This window comes from Denticeps clupeoides, chromosome 2, assembly GCF_900700375.1.
Source record: "Denticeps clupeoides chromosome 2, fDenClu1.1, whole genome shotgun sequence".
In the NCBI taxonomy this organism is placed as follows: domain Eukaryota; kingdom Metazoa; phylum Chordata; class Actinopteri; order Clupeiformes; family Denticipitidae; genus Denticeps; species Denticeps clupeoides.
In genome coordinates, this window is record NC_041708.1 from 11,992,719 (window position 1) to 12,013,579 (window position 20,861).

The window sequence follows — 20,861 nt, forward strand, 5'->3', positions numbered from 1 at the left end:
TGGCAGAATACCTTCCAATTGGAAAAAAAAATTATTGTACACTTTACCATCCAGTTCCACCCTCCTGTCATCCCCTGTCTTCTCCTTTTAAGCTTTCTCAACCAGCCTTTTGAAAATCAATGGTACAGTCAGGGAATTTCATGGCCCTACAAATTAAGTGTTATTTTCTGCAGACCTCTCAGTTTGTTTCCCAGGCAGAAGAATTTAGATTAGGGTTTCTATTTATTGCGTTTCGTATTTATTTGAGACACGAGATCCAGGATTTAACATGATGTGGCAGCCGCTTTTCTTGGAAATGGAGGTTCTGTCAGGGATACCACCTGAAAATGATCCATCAGAACTGTGAGGTCTGTGCACAGAATAAGGTGTAAGAGAGTACATTGAAGAGAGTTTAAATTGTAAGGCTGAGAAATGTATTGATTTCGCTAACAGTTGGGCCCATAATTCTGAAATGCCCACAATGACTAAAAATTCTAAGAAAATGTTAAGGGTCATGTAAAGAGTTTGAAGGGTTCAAATATAAAAGATACAAAAATGATAATAAATAAGAAAAATAAATCATTTTAATCAATGCACCATTTTAAAACCTGTAATTTGATGGTTACACTGGTATAATTGCAATAATGTAATGGTATGCTTATCTGATTTTGGTAAAATTTGACAATATAGAGCAATATGTCATGTAAGATTGAATAATTATAGATAAACTATGTTAATTAAATGTTAAATGAGGTGAGTGATTTTGTGTGTGCCAAAATAAACAAGTTGTCCTCTCAGGCAGGAGTTATGCCTGATGAGGTTCTTCGGTTAATTGCTATCAGTTTGTGCGAAATGTGGATTAGAAAAGGAAGGGAAAGGTTTTATCGGGGGCTCAGCTGAAGCCCTCTACACCTATAGACCGATGAACATCTCCCCCATTTTCTCTGACAGATTGATTCAGATCCATGGCATGAAAATACTGCAGACCTGTTAAAAATGTCACTCTGACTGCCAAGTCAAAGCAGCGGTTGGGGGTCTAATGAAAAGGCCTGACACGTTCTTTTCAAATAATGAGCTTCTGATTGGTGGGCCAATTGAGCACAGAGAGATTTAATTAATTCAATTATCCTGCTTGACACCTCTACAACGTGGACGTTCCTTTCAATTTGTGGGATCTTTATTAAAGATGTAACTCCCTCATCTGTTAATTAAACACAAGAGTGCAATCAACCCATCAACACCCCTTCCGTTCCTGTGCTGCCCACCCTCTCTCTATCGACATGATAGATATGCCCCACTGAGTAAGATTTTTTTATATCACAGTTTTGCTAATAGCTGCTGTAAGAAAATTTATCATTTGCTCTTCCTGGCAGATAAGATGAATTTGGATCCGGTGAAGCGATCGTGCCCTGGAACCATCATGGTGCGCACAGATGAGATGCTGAACGACAAGAATGAGGTCTGTAAACGGTTCACCATCACTTATATCCTGCACAAGAATTGAGACATTTGGTCCTAATTTGATTATCTATTGTCATCTACACTGTGTTTTCCACCTCACTAGATGCTAGATTTCTCGCCATGTGCCAGTGTCTTCAAAATAACAAATTGTTTTGTGCACTGTCTCATGCTAGTAGAAGTGGTGTTTTTCCTAATTATTCATTTGTATTAATAAAGGTATTATTTATACCTTAAAAATTCACCACTGACTATTAACATTTTAAGAATGTAGCCGATTCTTATATATTTTAGCCCTGCAGTGTCCTCCAACTGGCGGACCCGGACCCTCTGGCTGGCTCCCAGACATGGTCCCGCATGGTGGCCTCGGTCCTTCCAACCTGCACGCATTATATAGGGCCGACCCTTCCGGGTACATGCAGGCCCTGTCTTTGCACATCCCCTTTGACACGACCTGCGTCGTTCCCGGACCCTCCGGCAACCGCATACGGCACCACCCCTGGCTGATGCCTTCTGGGCACATGCAGTCCCTGCTGGCAGAGCGACCAGCTTCTCTCCCTGCACTGCGCAGGGAGGAAAGTTTTGGTTTTGAATTTCGATTTTTGACCCGTTTACATTGGATGGTTGGTTGAAAATTCTGAAGAGGTTCTGTCAATAAACTCAGAGTTAGCGTTCTTTGTTTTTGTCAAGTAACCTTCTCAGGGCCACACACCCTGGCTTTCGTTACATATTAATATTAGTAGTAGTTAGGGCATAACATGTAAAACAGAATTTAGGAGAACATGCATGTTTTTTGCTCTGTCTCTTTTGGTAATTTGTGGTCCGATTAAGATGGTTCCAGTGCGATGGGTCTGTTAGGAGGATTCTGCACTCACGTTAATTAGCAAAAGTCCTGCAGAACGGTAATTCATTATAAGCCAAAAGTCTGACGGGCCCTGCAGCATCCCAGTTCAGTGCTGAGAATTGATAATCAGTAATCTGATTGTGCGTTGCCAGATAATTGGCTGCTGAGTGTGTTTGTGTGTGGAGATATGCAGGTCTAAACTGTTTATCGCACATTAAATGCGGCAGTTGATATTAATATTAGCCTTGTACACACAACTTAAATGTGGAAGTTAATTGAATTTTCGTCCTGGGTCTGTGGCTCCGTGGAGATAAAACAAACAGTAAACACTGGCTGTTTTCTAATGAAAAACACACATAGGAATATTATTTCTAACACAAGATTTTTTTTTGCTCTTTTCCCCAGCCTAATTTGATGTTGATTTTCCAGTAAAACAAGGCTGACCATTAGCTAAGGATTGGAGTCAAGTTTCAAATGAGATTTTCCATTAGTTGAACAGAGTCAGAGGTTCTGTTTCGGTTATTTTGTTGGGTCAGGGCCATTTCTTCATCTCATTTATCATCTCTAGTAATCAATAGCGAAAATAAAGCAAAACACATGGTGTAATAAATATAATTTTTTTTTGATGAGCACTTATTAGATTTGCATTTCTCAACTGCGAACATGAATAAATGCACTTCATGCACACGTGATATATGATCAAACAATCTGTGAGCAGCGTTAATGCTCTTCCAAAGGAGGAAGCCTTTACGATCAGCGTTGAGGAGGACAACGCCCCCAAGCACCAGCGACCCGTGGCTTCGGCACCGGTGCCTGGATCACCATGGTAACACCTACTATGGGACAACCCATTTACTCATTTCAAATGTATTTCTCTGTAGTGGGAACTCTCCTGGTTCCTAATTTATCATTTTTCTACTACGTAATCAGGGAGTTTAAGAATTAAATGAAGGGATGTCTAACACTATTCCAATATATTTTTGCATATCAAACGGTGACAATGAAGCACATACTGATTTATGCCCAAATTATTTTTGCGGTTACAGTTATAAGAGGTCCACAGTCATTATTTCATAGGTGGAGGATTAAATAAAGCATTGTACAAAAACACCAAAATCCTCTAGAGGATGTTCAGTCCACATACACAACACACTTTGTCTCATTAGGCTGCCATCAGAGTGCCTTTAATCCCTACAATTCAGGAAAATATAGCTATTTTTTCTCTTTTCCTTTTCTCCTTTTGCAGTCCTGCATTTTGTCTGGCAGCATGTGTAATGGCAGCTTCAGCCAGTAGCTTTGTTCATTTTTATAAATTGCCATAAACGCTGACTCTTGCAGCTGGGACCTTGTGATTTGTGGCTATACGCACGTCAAATGGAGGCCCTTACAACAACAAGAGCAAACATTTTCAAGATTTAATGAAGTCCATTCTTAGACTTTTTTTTTCCCCTTGTGCATAGCACACCATAAGCTCTGTATTTTGTCTGTTTGCGTTCTTCAATAGTCAAGGGCCAAATGAGGTCACACAATGTTGAACACACTCACACCCACAAAAATATACTACACACCAGTAGTTTTTTCCCGCCCTACTTTGGCAGATAAGAATACTTTCTGCTTTGAGTTTGGCAGATATTATTATTAAGTACATTTTCAGAGCCAATGTGTTCTTTATCTTTCTGGTTGTGTGCTTGCAAAAACACTTAGGTGTGAGTAGTGAGTAGGTAACTTGTGCAGTTCCATTGAAAAATATGGAAATGCACCTGATGAGAATTTTTTTTGGCGGTCGTCCTCTGCAATAGTTCCCGCCACTTAAAAAAAAAAAAACACAGTTGGTGACAAAGTAATGAAATATAGTCCACACAATTCAGCAAAATTCAGTAAAAATCACATTACATCTGGCATGGAGCTTTAGGGTAGGCAGAGCTAAATCTAAAGTCTAAATGAAATGTCATATCTTTTTTGTCATGCCAGGTATGAAGACATTGTGATGTGTGACTTTAATGCAAAGAGATCTCAGCGGATTGTCTTTCATTCAAAAAAATAACAATCCAAATTAGCTGTGGAATAAATAGTCTAAAGTCACAGAAGGATTGCTGTCAAACCTACCCATAATGGTAGTCTAATAAGTCTGTTATCTTACATACTAAATGTTCTTGGTGACATTTTATTTTAATGTTTGTAAAGAAGCACAGTATATGGAGGTGTGAGAACCGCATTAAACTTGATATATTATAGTTGAATATCAGTACATATGAAATTAGTGCCCATACCCAAACCTACAGGACTCTTCAGATTGGGCAACATTCTATATTATCAGGTGACAGCACTAGGTGTCATGGCGTCGTGGTGGACATGGCTTATCACAAACAGGGGTTCAATACATACAACGGGTTCACGTTTCAATACAAAACAGACATGTTACGGACCCAACAAGGACAAAGAAAAATGAATGGCCCGAATCACAGAACTGGAGTGCTACATTTCTCTCTATTATCAATGGTCATGATAACACAATTAAATTGTACAAATTTCCCAATTTGATCAATAAACTAACTGTCTGTCTGTCTGACCAACTAGTTTAATTCTAGCAATGATTAACATAATCTTTATTATAGAACTGGGAAAATACAGCAATACATTCCATGCCTTTAGGGATTGTTATAGAATTAATAATTTTAAAATTATTTTTACTACCAAAAAATTTTATTGGACCAATGATTGATTCCATTGAAGTATTTAACTTCTGGCTGTAGCACAAGCTGTATTTGTGAAATGAAACACCTCTTTTTTGGCCCACAGGTGCGTTGTGTGGACCGGGGATGACCGGGTGTTCTTTTTCAATCCCACCATGCAACTCTCTGTTTGGGAGAAGCCCATGGACTTGAAGGACCGCGGAGATCTCAATAGGATCATTGAAGATCCGCCACACAAGCGCAAGAAAGACTCAAGTAAGATTTATGTGTGCTCTACATACATCATAAAAAAACATGGTACAAAATACTATTCATTTATACAAAGTACAATTCATTGTATAATTACACCGTTAATTACAATAGTCACTATTATAATAATATTATTATATTATAATGGTTACAACCTTGGATGAAAACCAGAAAGCCATGAAAGCCTGAAAGGATTAAAACTGTCCTCTTAAATACCATCTAATCAGATTAGATTCTGTGTGACTGGCTCCGTAAATATTGAACTACTCAAGATCTTGTCAGGAAGTTATTATCTGCCTGACTTGATTTCCCCGGAGGTTGTTCATATTTATTGATTCAGCCTCTGTAAAGTTACAGACAGATTGCACAGCAATGACCTGAAGTGTGAGGGTCGCATAGTTCAAACAATGATTTCCAGGTGAATTAACTCCCCAAGTTTACTAGCTCAGAAAAATGAACCTACCAGTAAAGTATTCTTAACAAACTGTACTGTTTCAGAACTACGAAACAAGTACTATAAAGAAATATCCAAAGTAATATAAAGAAATATCCAAATAAAACAAATTGCATTATCAATAGTAGTTATCTGTTTCTTGTTGATTAAAAATGATCCTTTTTAATGTGTAATTCCTTTCCATACTGTTTGAGCTAGATGATTGACATCTCCTCATTGTGGGTGATATATTTTTAGTTGTATGGCATAATAAATACAGCTACTGGTGAATTTGTATGGTTCCATGGTTTAAAAAGGTTCTGCTACTCGTGGTGGTGTGTATACTTTACACATTGCTCCTCGTGTTTACAAAGGGACATGCACAAATCAGAGTTAAAGATCACATCACTGGCAGTGTCTTTCTCTTGACCCCCCAACAAACACACAGACACAAACACACACATACAGTTATTGTCACATAGAACTGAATGCATGATCTCTTGCTGTTAAATAAAAGTTTGTCATAGATTAATATTACTTTCTAGGCTTTTGGAGACTGATAATATGTGTAGGCTAATATCTGTTTGAAACGTTTGAACACCATGGACACTGAGTTTGCAATTTACAAAAACAATTTTACAGCAGTTTTTTTTTTTTTTTATGTTTTTAGAAAAGATTGTCCAACTAAGCTTTTTCAATTCATTTCATTCACTTAATTTTTCTCTTCTTGCTCTTGGAAAAGAAAAAAAAAATCACTTTTATGCTTTTTAACTATATTTTAGAGCCTGTACTTTTTACTTTAGACTGAAAATAAAAAATCAGCCAATACTTCAACTTCAACTTTTATTAGAGTCTTTTTAAAAACATGTAATTATACTTGTACTTGATTGTGTTAATGTTTGTATATTTGACACGTCTGGTGAACATGCCCCATGCTTAAGGACCTTTTTTATCCACTATGCACAATGTCACCTGACAAAATGCATTGCTGTATTACTTTGCAATATATATTTGTTTGCATTGATTAAGCAGCTATTCTTGTGTTTTACTCTCTGACTGGATGCACAAAACATTTTGTGAATCAACTTGAAATTTGTTTTTAGCACTTTAGTTTGTGCTTTGAAGTGCTTTTTGAAACATTACTACAAATCCAAATATTACATTGATCTTTTTTTCCGAACAAGGGCCTTAGGCAAGTAACCACTTTTTTATTTTTTTTATCAAAGACTTCTCCACCTATGGTTCCCATAGATTTTAGTTAAATTCACATGGTAAATCTCTCTGAGATAATACTGCTAAACAGTGTTCTTATGTTATGAATTATTTTAACCTTTTTATAAGCCCATATTCATTGAAGCTGGGGAGATGAGTCGTGGTACTGGAGAACAGGTGTATTTGGTCATTTACTTTTAATGTTTGTGCCTTTTCATGTCTGTAGAAAACCTTTACTGTTTATTCCAACAGAGGACGACTCTAATTCCACTTCATCTGATGACGACGATGATGACGACAATGAGCACAGCTCAAAAACAAAAAGGAACAAGTAGGTTTGAGCAGCACTATTTTCGGAAGAGCTTTGTTCGATTCCAGAATTAAGCTTGTCCTCATTATGGAGATGAACATGCTGATTAGCTTTTGAATAAGACACATGGCAACATACCCTTCAAAGCAAGAAATGGGTTTCTACACTGGTGCCAAGGCATCTGTCCTGATTCTGCAAATTTACATTTTTTTAATGAGAAAAAAAGGATTCTCCCAATCATTTCAGCAGTAAGGCAAAGGACACAGAGGTTGTAAGTGCATCACCAACCAACTTGTAGATTAAACTGAAATAAGACTGAAGACTTAAAAGTCCAGGAGATTTAACAGCATCTCCTCTTCTGTTTAGTTTATTATTAGTAAATCCCAATCAGAACAAGGGCAGAAGACAAAGACCTGGTAATACTGCCGGAAGAAGGGCCGCCAACATTCTTATACACTCAGCTTGTTGTTTTTCGTCTCATTTTAGAAGAATCATTATTAGAAGAATCAAATATTTTCATTATTTCAGTGGTCCATTTTCACTAAAGGACATAATTAAGTTGTGCATTAACATGTCCTTGTTACTTAAAAATCCAAATGGTAATGGCTGTCCAATGAACAGATTAGATGCTTTTAACCATGTGTACCTCCATCATGGTACATTCTTTTAATGATAAAAAGGTAAAATGGTAAAAATGTCTGGTCAAGTGAAAAGTCATGTACAAATATTCCTCCACATTGATACAGGAGGCACCGGGGCAGTGGTGTCCTAGTGGGGGGCAGTGGTGGCCTAGTGGCTAAGGAAGTGGCTCAAGGTTGCCGGTGCAAATCCACTGAGGTTCCACTGAGCAAAGCACTGTCCCCACACCCCACACGCTCCCTGGGTACCTCTCATGGCTACCCACTGCTCACTAAGGGTGATGGGTTAAATGCAGAGGACACATTTCACTGTGTGCACCATGAGCTCTGCTGCTGTGTATCACAATGACGATCACTTCACTTAAATAAAATTTAAAAAATGAATATAATTGGGTAATTTTTCAGCTACAAATGCAACAAAAAGGAAGAATCTGAATGAGATAAATCAGCCACAGTGGAGTGCAGTGGGACAATTGGGGAATAAAGTATAAACTGGTTGATTACAGACATTACAGAGTCAGACATACATTTTAACCTTAGTATTGAACATGTAATTGGAGTAGCACATATTATAGCCCCATTTCTCAGTTTTACAGAATGTATCAGACAGACGTCCTTATCCAGAGTGACTTCCAGAGTCAGTAGTTACAGAGACAGTCCCCCTGGAGATACTCAGGGTGTCTTTCTCAGAGACACATTGGCAGTAAGTGGGGTTTGAACATGGGACTTTGATATTACCACCTTGTACCACCCAGTATTATAAGCATTGCTCAAAGGATTGTGTAGTAAAATTTCTTAGTTTAAAACAGCTTCTTGCATGTGAAGACGTGCACGTTTTCACCTGTGGATGTGAAGAATAAACAAGGGAGCACTGGGATCATCACCTTTCTTCAAGTCTTTTCTCCAGAGCAATTACAAGACATTTTGCACAACCCCATTTTATAAGACAAAAGTCCTAAAAATAGTCAGATAACAAAAAAGAGAGATTTAAAGAGATTTACTTTTTTCATGAAGTGATACACTGCAGCACAGCACATTGTGCACACAATGAAGTGTGTCCTCTTTTAACCCATCACCCTTAGTGAGCAGTGGGCAGCCATAACAGGCACCCGGGGAGCAGTGTGTGGGGATGGTGCTTTGCTCAGTGGCACCTCAATGGCACCTTGGTGGATCAGGATCAGAACCGTCAACCTTCTTATTACTTTCTTATAACTTCCTTATCCGCTAGGACCCCACTTCGCTTTAATTTTACAAGTTTACAGTTTACAACAGGAAATACAGTATAAATAATGTATTTTTCATTGAGTTCATTGGGAAATGTTTGCCTACAAGAGTGGACGAGTCAGTGGATTGTGCCCCAGGAGCAGAGGTCCAGGAAAGCAAAAAAACAAGTGGAATGTCCCACGGCAGTCACGCGGCCCTTCCCCTGGAGCTGCGTATTGCACACTTCACAGACATGCTACTGGAAAGAGGGGTAAACATGACGAATTAGTGTTATGATACATTATATAAATAATATCTTTCCACCATGCATGATAGGTTTTTTTGCTGTTTTTTTGGACCAAAAATGTGGATTTTGATAAGAATTAGTTCATCTGGGCATTATTGTTAAAATTTTTTATTCCCAGAAATGTTGTTTGGTTACGTTTGGTTTGTTGGGTCAAGGGTTGTGACCTTTTTTCCTCCTTGTATGTAGGTGTCAGCTTTTTCAACGTGGGAGAAAGAACTGCACAAAGTTGTGTTTGACCCGCGGTATCTCCTCCTGAGCTCAGAAGAGCGCAAACAGGTATGTGAAACATGGTGGTGATGGTAGTGGGGAGGGGGGGGGGGGGGGGGGGTGTTCATGCTCAATGTCGGCTATGTTTGATGTAGCAGGAGGAGGCAGAGACTCAGACATTCGTTGCTTCCGCAGATTTTTGATCAGTTTGTCAAAGCACGAATAAAAGAAGAATACAAAGAAAAAAAGAGCAAACTCCAGCAGGCGAAGGAGGAGTTCAGGAAACTCCTTGAAGAGTCAAAAATTACCACCAGGTAAGCTTAAACTTTTCTACTTTTTCATCAAGGCAATGTGGCAAAAATGTCTGTTCTGTGACCTTCTGCATTAATTATATGATTTTCTGAACCCTCTGTGTTCCGAGTCCATTTTCTTTGACATGATTAGGCAATACCATTTGAAACTTCATTTAAAATGTTATCATTCAATAATTGATTTTTGTCATCATTTTAAATATTGACCTTGTTTGTTTTTCAAAGGTTTTGTTCCTCGATGGAAAATATGTATAAAACAAACGAAATAAAAGATGAAAGGGCCAGAGTTGGGCGTTACTCAATGTTTGATGTTTGGCTTTTCCCAAGTTAACTGGAACATGTTTGAAGCACATTCTTCAGAGTGAATAAATAGGGGCAGTGGTGGCCTAGTGGTTAAGGAAGTGGCCCCGTTATCAGAAGGTTGCCGGTTCGAATCCTGAGGTGCACTGAGGTGCTTTGATTGATTGCAAAGATTGAAGAAGCCTGAAAGCGACAATGCCACCTGTGAACGTTGCCTTACCCTTTCATTTCATCCTGAAATAGGCTGATGTGCAGGATAATGGTAAGAATGTTCTCATAGTCTATGTGGAAGGTCTCTGCAGAGGCCCGTTAAAATCAAATAAAAAAAAGAATAAAGCGCTACCCATATGTTCCTTCTAGGTCTGTTCTGAAGCAGTTTTAAAGTACATTGTCTAGAATCTGTGCCATTAATTGGTTAAAAATGGGTGTGTGAAACTGACCTCATGAAAGAATGTTTCCTTTTTACCTCGCAGGTCAACTTTCAAAGAGTTTTCAGAGAAGTATGGCCGAGATCAGCGATTCAAGCTTGTGCAAAAAAAGAAGGACCAAGAGCTCGTTTTCAACCAGTTCATCGGTGCCCTGAAGAAGAGGGACAAGGAGAACAGAATGAGGCTGCGGAAGATGAGATGAAAGCATGCAAGGAGAGCTGACTGTTTCTTCGGATAATAGCTGATCAGACACCTGGTGGACAAGTCAGGTGCCAGAGTTTGCTGAGGAAACTCAGGGGTCTGAGCTCATGTTGTCAGTGCTGAGTGTCCCTTTAAAGTGAATGAAGTGAAGTGAACTGTCTGATATTGAATTTGTTTCATATTGAAGCTCTATTTTGGGAATACCTGTTTCATGTTGTTGAGTCATAGTGACAGATGTATATATTTTTTTCATTCTGCATTTTCTTAAATTATGCGAAATATCTGTGACATTATGTCTATGGCATTATGTCTACTTTCCTCCATATGTGTGGACTTATGTACTGCCACTACACATCAGTGTAAGTATGATGATTCTTATATTGTTATCTGTGTAAAGATTTTTATTATTATTATTATTGCTCTTTATTTTATTATGATGAGAATTGATGGAAGTCCTTGAGTTGTGTAGTATATTGGTGAATCTTTCAACTGTATTGTGCATTGTGATGACATGCCATGGGATTATAAACTGAGAACATGAACATTTTTGAATTTGGAGTTTAAAAACTTTTTGTCAAATTGTATAAAAATATATAAGCAGACTGTTGCATTGACTGAAATGTATTAAATATTTTATTTTTTGTTTTATTTTATTAAATTCATGAAATAACTAAATTACTTTGAAGTTATTCTTACAGTATAACAATATAAAAACAAAATACACATAATATAATATTTTTTTCAGGTTGTCATTATGGGGTGTTGTGTGTAGTATTCTGAGTATAAAGTACATTTAATCCATTTTGGAATAAGGCTGTATCAAAATGTGGAAAAAGTTATGCTCTGTGAATACTTTTCGGATGCACTGTAGATTTTGAGAGTAAAACATAGTAAATCTGTCAATCAACGGTCACAAATAGCAGGTCAGTTTCACACAAACACTGCAAACAGGTCTTCCAACACATGTGACACCTTTGGTCTTTTCTCAGCCATTGAAGCATTTGGTGTATGTTGAAATTATGTAATTGTTAAATCTCTTGGATGTCTCCTGTCTTGTTTTGCTAAGAATACATAACATGAAATACTTCTCAGGAAGTGGTGTCATCATGCCATACTGGTATATGGTGGCAAATATAATAGACTTTATTTTGCCTTATTCAATGTCATTACAATGCATTCATTATATGAAGTTAAACCTTTTATTCAAAAAAAAATATTCTATAGACCTTTTATTCTAATGCAAAATTGTATGCATTTTCAGTAAATCCTCTGAGTGTAATGGACTATTATGTACCTTTACTAGTCCCGGTAAGTGTTACCAGTACAGATAAGTCACCTCTCAGACCTTGTGACTGTAGAAGACATTATGAAAAAAAGCCAAATCAGTAGACCGTAAGCTGTGATCCCTGTTTCTTCTCACGTGACAATGAGATCCAGAGATCTTAAAAACTCATAAAATGAGAATTTATCCCTATCAGGAGAGGACATGCATTATTTATTTCAATTGAGACTCAAGGGGCTGTAACAGCCAGCAGCCATTTTCTTGAAGCAAATCAGGATTTGGCCTGGCCAGTATTTGTATGGGATACCTTGAAGGGCTTGGTTACTGCTTCACGAGGTGCTGTTGTGGCCAACAAGCAGCATTCATGTAAATGCCACAGCTCTGCAATTTGTAATATCTAGGGTACTATTTTCAAACAGAACACAGTCATTAAACATTAAAGGGTAGTTCGTTCTTCAAGATGCAGATAATTGATTGTTTTATCAATTTTATGTAAATCCTGAGGATGTCTTGGACCTTACACTAATGAATAAGCTGCAGTCTTGGTGTGTAGCACTGTCTTTAGTGCCAATTTGAAAACAGAATTCATGCCCTGACTTCCTGAAGTATACATACCAATGGATTTTATTCCTAAGGGTATATCCAGTAGAGTACTTCTTTTTGGTGCCAGCTGTCCTTGTCATTAAATTGGCTGTATCACCCCAGGAGAGTGCTGCCCATCAGGAAAGTATTCCCCTATGTAATGTATTTTAGGACTCTGATAAAGAAAAAGAAATTGAAGGTTCACAGATAAAATAAAGTGAATTGTATAGTGAGTCTACTTCCTATTCCTTATGTCAGCAGAAGCCATTTTAATTGCATGACGATGCAAATTCTGTTCATTCCTTAAATTTTTGTTATCCCTTACTGAAGTGTGTTGTACCAGCAAAGACTCTGAACTGAAGGAAATAAATGGATAAGCAGTTTTCATTCATTCCTGAGATACAAACCCTTCTCACCTGCATAGATTCTTTTGGGTTCCAGTGTAATGTCATTGTAAACCAGGACTGTCTGAGTGACAAATTAAAAAGACAAACCCATTTGTGGGGGCATTGTGCTGGCATGGTTTGGGTCCACTTGGTCCTGTCAATTTACCCTCAAGTCCAAGTGCACAGATGGGCTTGGAAAAACCTGAGTGGTGAAATCCATTTTGGAAATATTTACATTTTCTCTTAGAAGCACTGATACAGCTTAATGTTAACTCTGCTCTATTGTAACCTTGCATTGTGATGACAGTCAAAGCCACAGACTTATATTGGTTTATTTCGTTATTTCGACTGTTTTACTTTTTTTATGATGTTTATGGGCACATTATTGGTACATTGATATCTTAAAGCAACAGCATCACATTTTGACCAAAAAAGCCACATTAGTGTAAATGGACAATATTTAATTACAATATTTTAAATAGCAAAATTTTGAAATGTGCCCATCCACATACAATGATGGGGAGTAACGAATTACATGTACCAACGTTACGTATTTAGAATACAAAATATGAGTAACTGTATTTTGTTACAGTTACCGTTAAAATGAGTGATAATCAGAATACAGTTACTTTTTTAAAATAAATGGATTACACAGCGGTCTTTTCCTGTTTCATACGTTAGGCTATCCCCTCTCTATCTCCTCTCTAATTTTGGTAATTACCACGCTTAACACAGGTGTTCTGTCGAAACATGCTGCCTATCAAGTTGTGCTACCTAGCGGATCTGTGCATGCGCAGTCCCTCAAGTTTGTGCTCTGTTTCGGCAGCCATAAATCCATGCTACCCCTTAAATTGTAAATAAATATGATTTAATTCACTATTACACCTTGATCTTTATACTCTTACAGTGCACATGGACTGAGTGTGTGTAAAGTGACACGCCATCACCCAGTTTAAGCTCGCCGCTCGGAGGGTTTGAGGAGGGCTGCGCGAAACGGAGATGGCTGTAATTGGCCGCTTTCATCCCCAAGGAAGGTGCGGTCCTAATCCAAAAGAAAGTCATCTTTCTTGTGCAAGGCTACTTTTTGGCTACTTACTTTAACTAATAGATTGAATATGTTGGTGACCATAACAGTAAATACTTTTCAATGGCATATTTTATGTTTCTCTTCAGGGCTTTTTTACGTGGTGATTGCTACATTCTTGTAGTTGTAAAAAGCATGACAATATATTAAGTAATCCAAAGTATTCAGAATACATTACTCATATTGAGTAATTTAACAGAATACGTTACAAAATACATTTTGGGGTATGTATTCTGTAATCTGTAATGGAATACATTTTAAAAGTAACCTTCCCAACACTGTCCACATAGCTTCTTTTGCTCATAAAATGTGAAGGATGCTCTTTCTGCAATGTGCCAGATTATTAACCCATCTGTTATGTTGCGGGTCAAATTGACCCATTTTAAATTTCAAATATTTAAAAAAAATAGTTAAAAGTATTTTTTCAGTATGAAACTACTTGTGCTTGGCTTAATAACAGTAATCAACATATAAAATAAAAATGGTTCATTTCACATATGTGCAACCCCCCCCTACATGTTACTATTACACAGATACTGTTCGGGTCAATTTGACCCGGCAGTCAAAGTGGAGGTTAAAGTGACCTTAAAGTTAAAGTAAGTGCAAGAATGCAGGTGTTATGACTTTTGACGGGAACCTTCTCTGTTCCCGTGGGTAAACTCCACCCACACTCAATAGAGTTTGCCCACGGGAACAGAAAAAGTTCCCGTAGGCAAACTCCACCCACACTGAGTGGGCACTTAGTAGGGGAAGAGCCAAACATATAAAGATTCTCTGCAAGGGGGTCCTACAACATTACACTCTGCAGCTACATATGATCTAGTCTCTGTCAGAGCTTTAGAAAATGAGCAGCATAAATAAACAGATGACAGGACATTTGATCACGACAGTGAAATAGAGGAGGATGTGTCCATCTTGATGAAGACCATCTTGAGGTCAATTCTGAGTCTGATGATTCTGATTATGAGCCAACTGAGGAAGCTTCTATTCATATTCCTCCTACCAAGGAATTTACATCAAAAAATGGTGAAATACAGTGGTCTTCATCCCCAAATATGCGTCAGGCAAAACTGTCTGCAGAAAACATAATAAAGACAGTGCCAGGGCCCACTAGGATGGCAGTGACTCGTGTAACAGACATCAAGTCAGCTTTTGAGCTTGTCATGACCAACTCAATACAGAAAATCATTCTTGAAATGACAAATTTAGAAGGCAGGCGTGTTTTGGGGGAGAAGTGCATACATGCGTATTTGGGAGTCCTCATCCTGGCTGGGGTCTACAAATCAAAGGATGAATCAACAGCCAGTCTGTGGGATGCAGAGATAGGCAGGGCTATATTTCGTGCCACAATGTCTCTGGAGACTTTTCACATTTTCTCCAAAGTAATCCGATTCGATAATCGAGAGACAAGGACTGTCAGAGGGGAGAGAGACAAGCTGGCAGCTGTTAGGACAGTGTGGGACAAGTGGGTAGAGCAACTTCCTCTACTCTATAACCCAGGCCCTAATGTCACAGTGGATGAAAGGCTAGTGGCATTCAGAGGTCGCTGCCCTTTTAGGCAATATATGCCTTCCAAACCAGCCAAATATGGCATAAAAATCTGGGCAGCATGTGATGCAAACACCAGCTATGCATTAAACATGCATAAAAATAATTTTTTTTAAATCATCAATGTCATGTAAAACTATTTTGTTTTATATGTAGGTATTTCCAACATACATTTAAAAAGTTTAAAAATGCAGTTTTTATGAAAAACAAGTGAATTATCCTCATTGAACCATGATATTGATTGAAATGGTTAGTAATGGAGTTAATAATGAAATATAAATGATGTTTATTGGGATTTTTTGGTTTCTGATACTTTTGGATAAGTAAACATGTCCCGGGTCAAATTGACCCAGGAACATTATTGGTGTTCCTAAGAAACGAACATAACAGGAGGGTTAATAAAGGACCCACAATTATAGCTTTGGAGTGGTGTACAGGCAAAGGTTTTTGCCTGCACCTTTTTCTGTATACCTGTGAGGCCAGTGAGGGTGGGGTTATCACTGGCTCATTAAAATTACAGGAAAAGGCAGTTAAGGGTTACAGTAACACAAGCAGTGAGGATGCTTAATGCTTAGAGTACTTAGGGTCACTGACAATTCATTAAGACCAGAATTCTATTAATTATATGACCAAAGATAAGCGTGCAAGAAAATGTTTTCAAACTGTCACCTAATGCTCTTCATTATGCAAGCTGGGTCTCAGTATTGCAATCAAAGCATTCTATAATGGACTATACATGATCTCAGCCCTGGTATGAGGGTTCTAATGTCATTAGGCATAAAAGATATCAGCAGCAAAAGATATCAGCACAAACTGAATTCAAGCAAAAAAATGTCAAATAACTTCCAAAGCAATCGCCAGTTATGGTTTTTCTTCCTTTTGTAGGTTGTTCAACAGGACATGAAGTGATTGAGTTGCAAGTCATTTCACTCTTTCTGCCAGTTCCTTCGGACAATATTTAATGGGGGATTTGAAATGGTGCAATGCCTGAAATGCTCACCCTTCCAGAGAATTATAGTATTTGAATGTTTTCTTTTTTTATCCTCTGTGTTGTGAAATGAATCAGTATTTTGTTCATTTACTGATGTGGGTGGTGAAAGTCAATTTAGATTAAACATACTGCAAGTTTATTCACACCAAACTTTATTTCTCTAAAATGTATTAACTAGTACAGTGGTGGATGAGGAAATGTGTTTATATATATTTTTTTCCCACACAATCAGCCCCAAAAAAATTTTCTTCATGAAAATGACACAGCTGTAATGTGTTATAGAATGAAAAGAAATATATCAACATAGAAAATATATTAACATAGCAAATTAGAACAGAACAGAGTCCAATATGCTATTTGTCTTTAAGAATGGAGCATGGAACTGTTACTAAAGCCCAATTACTCTGTGAGAAAGAAACTCATCCCCCCAAATATTCCTCTTTTACAAAGGAGAAGATGTAGACCTTGTTTTATCCCTGCAGATAATACACTCCAATATATGAAAGCATTATGAATTAAATTCATAGCGATTCATGGCTGTCAGTCATGACACCAAAATGGTATGAAATGTTCACTTGAAATGATTTTTCATCAAATATTTTCTCTACACCCTTTCACAAAGCCTTAAATGCATATGATGTACTGTATCTGCTATGCATTTTCCATGCTTAACATACAGAAATCTATAACCTTATCACACCTTCTGCATATGTTTCCACGTTTTACATTTATGGCATTTATCAGATGCCCTAGTCCAGAGCGACTTACAATCAATAGCAACAGGGACAGTCCCCCTGGAGCAACTCAGGCTTAATTGTCTTGCTCTTAATTGTCTTGCCCAGCACTACCACATAGTTCTGTTTTCATTATAGTGTAATTATCTTTATATAGTCTGTAGGGATCTGTGTATGCTTAGCAGAAGCCCCTTACAGCTGCCACCATGCTTTTATAGAACAATCACTGGTGCTAAAGGCTGGAAGAACCTACTGGTACATGATGACTTCTTTAGGTTCTAATGCACAATGCTGACAATCATGATTGAGTAATATTTGCCATATTGTTGCACAATGTTTCTATGGGTTCTTACTTCAGTGCTGATGAGTATTGCAATTTAAAGCACATTAATTGGCTGTTAAAGGATATTTATGGCTGTTGACATACGGCTGACTCAATGAAAAAAAAAAGATCCTGCCAGCTGTAACATATCACACATTGCCACTTGTGGGTTTCTTCTCGCCAGAACTAACTGTGGTATATAAATTGCATTACATTATGCCACAGCTTATACAATTTTATTTAAACCTTTAGTATCTTTAGCATTTTTTTGCCATTTAGCATTATAATGTTCATACAAAATGAGTATGATTCATCATAGTTATTTATATTAAATCTTTGCTGAAAGAATGTAGATGTTATTAAGATCCAACCTACATTATTGTGTGTAAACATTAACATGACTTGGGTCATAACATGAATGGGTCATAGTAAAGTAATTGGTAAGCCATGGTAAGACTTGAACATTACACAAAGAGAATGCAATATGAAGAAAATGTGTAGGAAGTGTGTAAAAGGAAAGATTCATATTCATAAACATAAAAAATCTATTTCAAAACACTTTTTTCCCAGTACTTTCGCCTGTACATCTCACTAACATCAACAATTTATGGAAATTCCTGGGCCATTTAATTACTAACAAACATCAACAAACATGAATAAACATCTATAAACATGCTGATCTGATTAATGATTACAACTCAGAAATGTAGAAACTTACAGGCAAAGCACTGTGAAAGCTGAACAAGCAGATGTTATAGGTGAGTGTGTAAATGTGTGGTCTGTGAAGACAGATTATTACTGTAAACTGCATCTGCAATTGTTTTCACAGCAGGTCACGTTTGTACATTTTGTTATGTTGTCTTATTCCAAATTGGATTAAATATAATTCTACACACAACACTTATAATGACAATGTGAAACGTTTACTTGAGGTTTTTGGTAAATTTATTAAAAATAAATAAACAGGGGATTTATATGTACATAAGTATTCACAGGCTTTGCCATGAATCTCAGAATTGAGCTCAGATGACTCCTGTTTCTCCTGATCATCCTTGAGATGTTTCTGCAGCTTAATTGGAGACCACCTGTGGAAAACAAATGCACGTTGTGTCTGAGTCTGTCAAGATGCAACCTCCCCCCCAAAAAAGCCAGCCATTTTCTTGAGGAATCACAACAAGAAAGAAACAAGACAGACATCACAGAACAAATCCTGATTGGTCTGTGGGAACCTTTTGGGAGCAAAATGTATAAAAGAATTTTCTCTTGTGGGCTGTGGGCTGGTCTCTTCCTTCTCCATTGGGAGCTGGGGAGTTCTCCCCCCCAGTTCCTGTTTCTCAAGGGCCAAGCTGCCACTCTGCAGCTTGGCCTCTGGCTTTTTTTCTCTCTCGTCCTCTATCCCTTTCTCATTTCTTTAATTTTGTTTTTTTTCTAGAACTTTGGTACAGAATTTGTAACGTTTGTAATCTGCTGGTGTTAATAAATTAGGAACTGTTGTTGCTTTCTTGAAACCTATATTGTGCCATGTCTCTTTCATGCCAGGTAACATCAGATTGGGGGTTTAATACAGTATGTGTGTCTTTATTTCTTTACAAATTAATTTTGGAATAAGGCTGTAAAAATGTGGAGAATGTGATGCACTGTGAATACTTTCCGGAGGCAATGTAATTGTAACAAAAGTGTCATTAGGGATATGCATGACTGGAATTCCTAATGTAAATATTTGTTCATGGGAACAAGTGAGAGAGAAATGGGGTTGCATGGCTTTGGTCCAGTTGCCCCTTTAGACTGAAGTTATTATTGTGTGTGAGGTCCTTTATCATGTAACAAAAATATTCTGTTTTAATGGGATGACTGTTCCAGGATCAGTATACTACTACTTGGTTAATGATTAAATAACCTTCTGTCTACGTATTCAGATTATATGAGATTTTGGATTAAAATTTCAGACCTTTGCTGATAAGTTTGAAATATTAAGCCTCAAGACTAATAATGGTCCAAGAAATCATTAATGGATGTCACGATGGCTGGACATGGCGAGGAAGGAGGACGCATACGCACGATGTCACGAGATAGGGGTTTAATGCAAAGTAGGCAGGACAGGGGAACATCGCCAAACAATGACTCGACGGCAAACAGACACGAACAGGTTAGTTTTATACAATGATACACAGGTGATAACAATCATGGAACATTACACATTACCAACATGAAACTCCGGTCCGAACTCTGGACCCGGAGTAGCCTCTGCTGGACCGGATCATGGCAGTGGATTTCCAAGCTGCATCTTCCATAAAGTCTTCCATCTCAAGACACCAGTACCAGTTGTGCTCCTGACACATTGGACAATTCCTACCAATTGCTCACAGGAATAATGCTGTGGATGTCAAATATTTCACTGCTTTGGGAAATCCGCGATTTAGTTCAGGTAAAAACGTCAGCCCCAAGTGAATGGTTCTTATCTTCTGCAGATAATGTGTCCCAGTTCACACATTTGGATGAGCATGCCTTATAAACTTTATAACAAGTGGCACACAGTGTGTAGCAGTGTACCATGTATAGAATTTGTGTTTATATTATTGTGGTGACAAATTCCCAGATGTAATATTTGTGGACCTTTGTGGCCTATGTGGGCCTCTGACCCTTCACACAGTTTAAGTGTAACTTCATGTGACCTTCCATTGAGCTCACATACACACACACCTGCAGGCAACTCTGCAGAAGCCCACTGAGACCTTAGAGGTGTGGGAAAAAACTAAGATAAGCCAGCAAGGCCTCATAATTGCAGAGTAAATTAGGAGGATTCCCCTGAGAAGATGTCATAAACATAGCCAATTCAACGGAACATTTCGTCACCAAGCTGTGACCTTCCGCTCACAAGAAGTATCAGCAGGGTGCCAAAAGGCCAAGAAATGGTCTGAGGTGCTATAACGGGAAAGTCTTGTGGAGCGCATAGACGACTTACAAGGATCCTAGAAGGTGAACAAATATCTTTATTTTAATTGTACATTTAATTTGACATATAATTGGACTACACACTCAAGCAACTTGAGACAGGAAAAAAAATGTTAAGCAGCCTTTTGGGTTCAGATGTTTTGAAGACACATGTCCAAAGATGAAAACAATGTATAAAAATGAAGCCCCAATGTGATTCAGTGTGGA

At 37.8% G+C, this 20,861-nt stretch overlaps 1 protein-coding gene across 2 annotated transcripts in view; it reads left to right on the forward strand.

The window, feature by feature from the left end:
• The window catches only part of tcerg1l (transcription elongation regulator 1 like), a 98,498-nt gene extending 87,128 nt beyond the window's left edge, over positions 1–11,370 (forward strand). For both annotated transcript variants that reach the window (XM_028970411.1, XM_028970412.1), the window contains 8 exons: positions 1,353–1,438; positions 3,019–3,107; positions 5,081–5,229; positions 7,121–7,199; positions 9,149–9,290; positions 9,513–9,602; positions 9,729–9,847; positions 10,618–11,370. In XM_028970411.1, the coding sequence (XP_028826244.1) occupies positions 1,353–1,438; positions 3,019–3,107; positions 5,081–5,229; positions 7,121–7,199; positions 9,149–9,290; positions 9,513–9,602; positions 9,729–9,847; positions 10,618–10,774 (911 nt within the window). In that variant the 3' untranslated portion in view covers positions 10,775–11,370. The remainder of the gene's footprint in view (positions 1–1,352; positions 1,439–3,018; positions 3,108–5,080; positions 5,230–7,120; positions 7,200–9,148; positions 9,291–9,512; positions 9,603–9,728; positions 9,848–10,617) is intronic.
• Positions 11,371–20,861: the final 9,491 nt, after the last annotated feature.